This window comes from Stegostoma tigrinum, chromosome 8 (assembly GCF_030684315.1).
Source record: "Stegostoma tigrinum isolate sSteTig4 chromosome 8, sSteTig4.hap1, whole genome shotgun sequence".
NCBI classification, from domain to species: domain Eukaryota; kingdom Metazoa; phylum Chordata; class Chondrichthyes; order Orectolobiformes; family Stegostomatidae; genus Stegostoma; species Stegostoma tigrinum.
In genome coordinates this window covers 48,424,093-48,431,254 of record NC_081361.1, presented here as the reverse complement: position 1 = coordinate 48,431,254, position 7,162 = coordinate 48,424,093, and the positions used below count along the sequence as shown (strand labels likewise).

The 7,162-nt window shown below is 40.4% G+C and overlaps 1 protein-coding gene across 2 annotated transcripts; it reads right to left on the bottom strand.

The window, feature by feature from the left end:
- Nucleotides 1–638: 638 nt before the first annotated feature.
- Nucleotides 639–3,679, bottom strand: foxd3 (forkhead box D3). 2 transcript variants are annotated; one of them, XR_007248453.2, is made up of 2 exons: nucleotides 2,042–3,679; nucleotides 639–995 (listed from the first exon to the last, which is right to left on the bottom strand). XR_007248453.2 is itself a non-coding variant. In XM_048539610.2 (2 exons), exon 2 carries the CDS (start codon nucleotides 3,335–3,337, stop codon nucleotides 2,204–2,206), a length of 1,134 nt encoding a protein of 377 aa, XP_048395567.1. In that variant the 5' UTR covers nucleotides 3,338–3,347; nucleotides 3,561–3,679; the 3' UTR covers nucleotides 1,733–2,203. The 2 variants fall into 2 exon arrangements, 1 of the variants encoding a protein (XP_048395567.1); XM_048539610.2 differs by lacking the exon at nucleotides 639–995 and having other exon boundaries at nucleotides 1,733–3,347; nucleotides 3,561–3,679.
- Between the last annotated feature and the right edge of the window lie 3,483 nt (nucleotides 3,680–7,162).

The window sequence follows — 7,162 nt, the reverse complement described above, 5'->3', positions numbered from 1 at the left end:
TTTCAATTTCCTTGTAAAAGGATTACTGAGGATGATTCCATTTAGGGACAAGATCTGGTGTTATTAAGTCGTCCTTCAAGTAAGAGGTGGGTTTTCTTCCTTGGGTGTCAAACGATTATCAATTATATAAACTTGGTGTCGAGACCACACCCCGACAAGCAAGGCGGCTGGCTTTATTCAGTGTGTTTGTACTGAGGTATAAATGTTTACTCACAGTAAAATAATATTTACGATTACAGAAAGGACTCACGTCCAAGACAGGACGCAAATGTTGTTCAAACTGGACAGGGTCAGACATTTCGCAACACTCTTGAAGCTCAGAGTGTGAAGTAAATAAGGACATTCAATACCGCCAACGACACTTGAAGCCACGACACATAGATAAACAGTCAAGGGAGAAAGTCTGGCGGTCTAAAATCAACCGCGATGCCCGAGATCATTTACAAAGTATTAAACTCTCTCGGAAAATGATCTGCATTCGATTTCGCCCTTGACTACGTTTTAAACCAAGCTTTTCAAAACCCTTCCAGGAATTCGCATCTGTTTCTAAGAACTAAATGTTGAATTAATGCGACATATTTTGTTTATTGAAATTCAAATTGAACAATTACACCCTGTGTATTCTCAATATCCCCACAACAAAGTATTCATCCCTGCCCCAAACCTGGTTTTTTTTGCATTTGAGATAATTCATGATTTCTAATTGCCCGATTTATTACAAGGGTATTTGTTTCATATTAATGTTAACATTCGTTCAAACATATCTGGAACGGGATTACACACAGAAGATTCTACATCGAGCGTGATATTTCCCGGAGAGCAAAATTCTTCTCTTCAGTACCGGGAGCAGTAATTCCTCGCCTTTAATTTTCATTCTCTTTGCTCTTTTTAACCCGCATGCAATGTTATCTCTTTTTCATCCATATTCTTAGCACTAAGCAGTTTCAGGTCACCTGCGGGTAATCGATGCCAGGTTGCTGGTGTGCCCTTGCGTCCTGTTTTAAATAGCATGTTATTATTTCAGTCATTATATAGGCGATACAATTTAATTTAAAAACTCTGAATTTATCACTCCAGTTCCTTTTCTTCAGAGAAACAAAATCAGCTCCAATAAAAAGAAAACCTTTTGGGTCAGTTTAAATATTCGCCTTTATCCGTTTGCTGAGTTTCACATAAAACGGGCATCCCAAATAAAAAAAGGCGATTGCAAGATATTTGTTTAGAGATAAAATATCTAAGTTACGATAAAGCATGTTGTTTTGCTAAAAAGATGACTACGCTATAAAATCTATTGCGATGTTAAAAGATTCTTCATCATATATTTTGCTAGATTGTTAATATGGAATTGAAACAGATTTCAGCCTAGCCCTTTTCAATTTGCTTTTGCGAATCTCTCTTCCATGAATTTAAACAGTAGTTGCTGTCAGCTCAAATTTCACAGCTAATATCTTCAGCACAATGTTTACTGATTAAATGGCTTTTAATTTTAAAAAGCAGGCAATGACCTCCATGCCGTCATTTCAATCGGAGGTTTTATTTATATGATGAGCTGCCATGTTGATTATCGTTTTGACAATATATTTTAATGTCCCAATCTGTAATAATTTATCTTTAATACAATTATGAAAGAAAAAATCTAAATCCATAATGCCAAAAGCATCATTTTTAAAAAGAAATGGACAAGGACAGAAAAGTTTGTAATTTGTAAAATTTATTTACAAAGTTGCTTAATTGTCATTGTACAACACGACGGTAGCGCTACATAGAATACGTATATTTAATTCATATAAAGGGCTTTAAGCTTTTGCAATCGTATACAATATTGACTTTTTTTCTCCTGTTGGATTAATTCTTTAGAATGATTCGACTCAGTCTTAATATCCATATATTTTCGTCAATCAACTACTGGCAATGAACCTTTCAAAAAGACATTAAGTGTGAAAGCTCTATACTACAACTGTGAAACAGTCTAATTAAAAAATAAAACTCAATGAGTATGAACCGATTGGTTCTTTATAGAAATATTTACAAACGTATTTACCTGTACAGAAAGCATTCCTTTTATATTTATATATATATATATATATATATATATAAAACAGAGTATATACTCTATTATTCGCAGTCAAGTTCAGTGCAACTCACTACCACAGGAGAAGAAAAGTGGGATATGGTGAGTGAGCAGTTGCCAGTGGAGGAGATATTAACATGGCCATTTGGTCACTGCGGCGGCCGAAGCTGCTGACTGTAGGAATTGTCCGGAGATTATGTTCGTGGGGACACTGAGGATAGGGGTAATTGCAGCTGTACTTCTCGCTAAGGACAAGGGCTGAGGACTGATCAGGGCAGACTGGACGGTCACTGGCGGCCGCAGGAAAGTTTGTGAGCTCCCTGATGTGCTTGTCACCCCGATGATATTCTCGATGCTGAAAGAAGGTCTGCTGGTTGGCTCCGTTTTCACGATGGATGTGGAGCTCAGACTGCTGAGCTGGAGCTGGAGGCTGGGGCTGAGCTGCGAACTGAAGGCTTTCCTGTTGAGTTCACTGGACGGGATGAGCGGGACTACCGGAGGTAGCATGGGACCCACAGGAGGGATGTAAGGATACTGAAGAGTAGAGGGTTGAGCATAGGAGGTGGGGTGCAGCGCGTACGGACGCCCGTATGGACCGCTTAGGCTGTATGCTCCAAAACTCTGCATCATGAGGGCAGTCTGCTCCCTCAGAGGGTCTGCAGGCTGTCTTTTGAATCTTTTCCTCCTGCGAAGAAAGCTACCGTTGTCAAACATGTCTTCAGACTGTGGATCCAGGGTCCAGTAGTTCCCTTTCCCCGGATTACCAGGTTCCCTGGGAATCTTGACAAAACAGTCGTTGAGGGACAAGTTGTGGCGGATGGAATTCTGCCAGGCGGGGAATTTCTCCCTGTAGTAGGGAAAGCGGTTACTGATGAATTCACAGATCCCACTAAGGGTTAACTTTTTCTGGGGACTTTGCAGAATAGACATGGTGATGAGAGCAATGTACGAGTAAGGTGGTTTCACCAGACTGTTCTTGGGTTTGGAGGCTGCGTTGCCGCTCGACGAGCCACTTTCCTGAGTTTCCGATTTGGTTATCTCTCCCTCCGAGGAAGGCTGGCAGATACTGGGAGGGCTCTCGGCGGCTTCCCTTGACCCGATCTCCTCCAGCTCTTCTCCCTGATCGTGGGTGGCGGGACTGTCTGAATCGCTGTCCTTTCCCATGCCCTCGTCTCCTTCTCCCACCACATCAATATCGACATCCTCAGCGGTGAGGATCGTGTGCCCTGACATATCGCTCGCACTGCCGTTGCCTGACAAGGTCATCACGCTTTCCCTTTTACAAATCAGCAAAAAAAAGGTAAGAACTCGGCTTGCTTTCAGATGAAACTTCTCTTTCCCCTCTCTGGTCCTGTCTTGTCTCCAGTCTCTCTCTCTCTCTCTCTCTCTCACACACACGCACGCATACTGTCTCAGCTGGCAGTCCCTTGCAGATCAGATGACAACGCTTTTTTTTAATGCAGGTCAAGGGACTGTCAATAATAGTTACCTTCAACTTTTTGACAGCCTATTTCAACTTGCACATTGCAACTGATTAACTTTTCCTGTATTTTCTCGCAATGTTTTCAAAAGCACGTTCAGCCTCGCAGCTCCTTAGCTTTTAATGACTCCTTTTTATATATAAAAAAGACTGTCTGAAGAATGTTTCAGTTAAAGATATACTCTCAGGATTGTCACGTGAGGGACTAACGTCAGACTTCCCTCTGTTAAGCCATGCAAAACTCGAGTTATTTCATCTAATCGTCAACATAGATCCGGCCAAGACAACAGTAGCACCACTCATTCCTACAAGCAGCATTTTATCAAGACCAGCAAAACATTCTTTGTCAATAAATTTGGTAGTAGAACCAAGCAGAACGAGAACTAAACTTAATTTAAATGGACGATTTTTTTTGCAAGTGTGCTTTTTTTTAGTCAAATGCACAATTGTGTTACAATGTTTGTTTATTACTTTCCCCTTATTTTCAGGGCATCTCGTCCCTTCCAATCAAAAGCATGAAGACCAATATTTTGTTTAGATATTAAACCATATTAATGAATGTGATACCATTTGGTTTAACAAATGTTCTGCAGATTGGTGTGACACTTTTTTATACAAAGACAATTATCGGTTTAATTTTCTTTTACTGTTTCTGTTATTTTGCTACGGTCAGGTATCAGAGTCTAAATGACTTTTTTGTCATAAAGGCGAATTATAACTGCACGACATCGGCTGCCGCATATACAGCAAAATGGCTATTAATGGATCTGTTAGATTTAGTAAAGAGGCAACGACCAGGGTGGGGGAAAGATGTCCGATAACAAAGGGATAGCTACACATAAAGAACTTTGACCCAGGATGTGCAGAGGTGTTAACGAGTTAATCATCCTCCTGTGTTAGCATATGAAAAACTAGGAAATGGGAGAGAGTGGGTGAATTTGAACGAGCCATTCACAGCACTGAAGGTAAGCATTTATCTCAATCCTGTTCTCAGGAAAGAAGGGTTTGAACCAACAGCGTGGAAACTATACTTCTCCAAATAAGTTTAACAGGAACTGACACCATCCCTTAAACAAAAACCTCATTTCAACGCAATATTTTCCTTCCAAAGTCAGCGCCTTGATGAAAATCTATCCTTTTGTTTGTAATGTTGTGGTCAAGTGTATAAATATTAGGTTTAATTATTTTTAGTTTTGAAGTAAGGTTAAAATCGAATTGATTTGTTACCCAATTCCTCCTACTCAAATCAGAATATCTTTAAGTGACAAAAGAATCAATTATTCTTCCACCCTCCTATTAAGACTAACAAAACCATGTGAATGGGTTTACGACATGTTTTCGATGGGTGGAATGAATAACCATTTAAACCTGACAGGGCTTCCCTGCGATACAAAATGATATTATAACACTGTAAGCAATTTCCCTGCAGAGTATTGTGCTCCCCCCCCCCCATCCCCCGCCCATTATAGAAGGGGGTTTTACTGACAATAGAATTTAAATAAATTTTTCGCTCTCATTATTAAACGTTACGGATTTTATTTGGTTTACCCATAGTGGATTTCTAAATTGTTAATTTTACGCCGTTTGCATACGAACGAAACAATAATATTGTGGAAATGCATTCACACTTTTTTTGCAGAAATTAGATACTGTTTACTTCAATTAATAATGCACAATTAAGATGTGTGTTTTGAATAAGTGCTGAATGCGAGCGAATTAAGATATGTTAAACAATGATTGAGGACAAGAAAAATTGAATTAAGCCTGGGGGTGGGGGGTGAGGGGATGGGGGTGGGGGTGATCTTGCATTGTGTGATTGTAAATTGGTTATAAATGAGTGTTTGTTGGTTGCTGCGTCCATTTGTGTAAGTACGGAAGAACATCTCAGTTTACAAACCACTTTGTTTTCTCGTTTGTTTACTCCACCGCCGGTCGACTGCCACAATCAAAACTTATTGGGGCGGAGGGATGAGCTTTAAAATGAATGGACCAAAGTCTTCACAAAACCTGTTTCGCGCCAGGACAAGGCAAAAAAATCACCTCGATATTGTGTGTGGTTTAACTACATTTCGTTTGTATTCGTTACGATTAGCGATTAACTCCCCGTATGTCACATCTAACGAAAATCGCGCACATTCTGCAGCTGGAAGTGATGGGTTTTTAACTGTTAAGCAAAATACTGATGTTAGTTTAATTTGAGAGCAGGAGAGGTTACTGTAACAGCAGCTTGCCTACTACCTCTTCATTTCAGACAGCCTACACTGGTCGGCTAACTCACTAGTGGCAAATATAGCTCGCCTCACAAAGTCTCCTTTTCTCCCCTTGTTTTTTTTTACATACGCCGTCTTCCTGGCTGAATCTTGAGTTTTAGAAGTTCCACGATAAAATAATGAGAGTTGCTTTGTGTGATTGCAGGATGAATTAAATGCACCCAGAGCCCGGGATGCAGCTGCAACATCAGAGAGTGGGTTCATTTATGAACACTATTTGATATTTATTAAAAAAAAGACTCCTATATGCGACCATCTGGGCTGTTGCTTTCAACTGCGATCAGCTTGGTGGTCGGAAAGAGCATCGCTAAGAGAAGCAGAAAATGCAGTCTTTGTTCGGAAGCATCATCCTATTTCTTTCTGATGATTTTCTTCACTCTCTGAGCAGTTGGGCAGGGAATTTAAGAAAAAATAACCAGAGATCACAAGTCCCTTTGATGCGCATTTCTTAAACACAATAAAAGTCAAATTAATTAAATCATACCATTAATTATGACCCTTAGCGTGAAAAGGATTGCTTCCCCTCGATTAGGGATGTATTGTTCTAATCCCCGTGTTGACTCAAGAGAGCTGCCTGTTCCACAATCATTTCTATGAGAAGTCTTTCCAGACCAATTTAGCAAAACTTAATTAGGCAAGTTTACAGTGAAATCACGATGTGGTTATCAGTGCGATTCCAGTTGTCATTACAAGAATCAACCGGCATTTCAGGATGTCCAGGCACCCTAGAAAATTTGAAGTGGCCCAAGCGAACCCTCGCTAGCGAAACTTAGCGGCAAAAATCTACAAACTTTAAACGTCAAAGGGGTTTATTCACCCCCACCCCACTGCCCTCGAAAAGTTGGGCACAGTAAACAAGATGCCACGGTTCTCCCGCCCAGCTCACAACGGCCTGATTTGGACCTCAGAGCGGCTATAATCTGATTTAATATCAGGTCGCTAATAAGAAGGAGCAAATCTCTGAGTGGAGCTGGGCGTCTCAGATCCCTTTTAAAATAATCACTGGCGCCGGGGTGAATCTGCCTCATAGGAAGCGACATCTAAACCAGTCAAGATGTGTGGATGGATGGAGGAAGAAACAGGGAGATGGAATGAAGGGGAGAGAAATTTATATCGCTAAAATGAAATGGAGTGAAAAGGCATGGGAAACAATTTTAAGAAGGGAAATATATAGACATTACTGGAGACTAACACAATTGTAGAGAATTTCTTTTGCTATTTCCCTTATTATCTGGTTGCGTACACAGTGTTATAAAGTAGAAAGGAATAATCAAGTTGGGATTTGCTCATTTCCCGGTTCAGTGTAGCTAAGATTTGAACCCATCTGCCGGGGTTGCGGTC

Bases quoted from the DNA above. Each gene is read 5' to 3' on its own strand.
- foxd3 (XM_048539610.2), bottom strand. From the start codon at position 3,337: ATGACCTTGTCAGGCAACGGCAGTGCGAGCGATATGTCAGGGCACACG.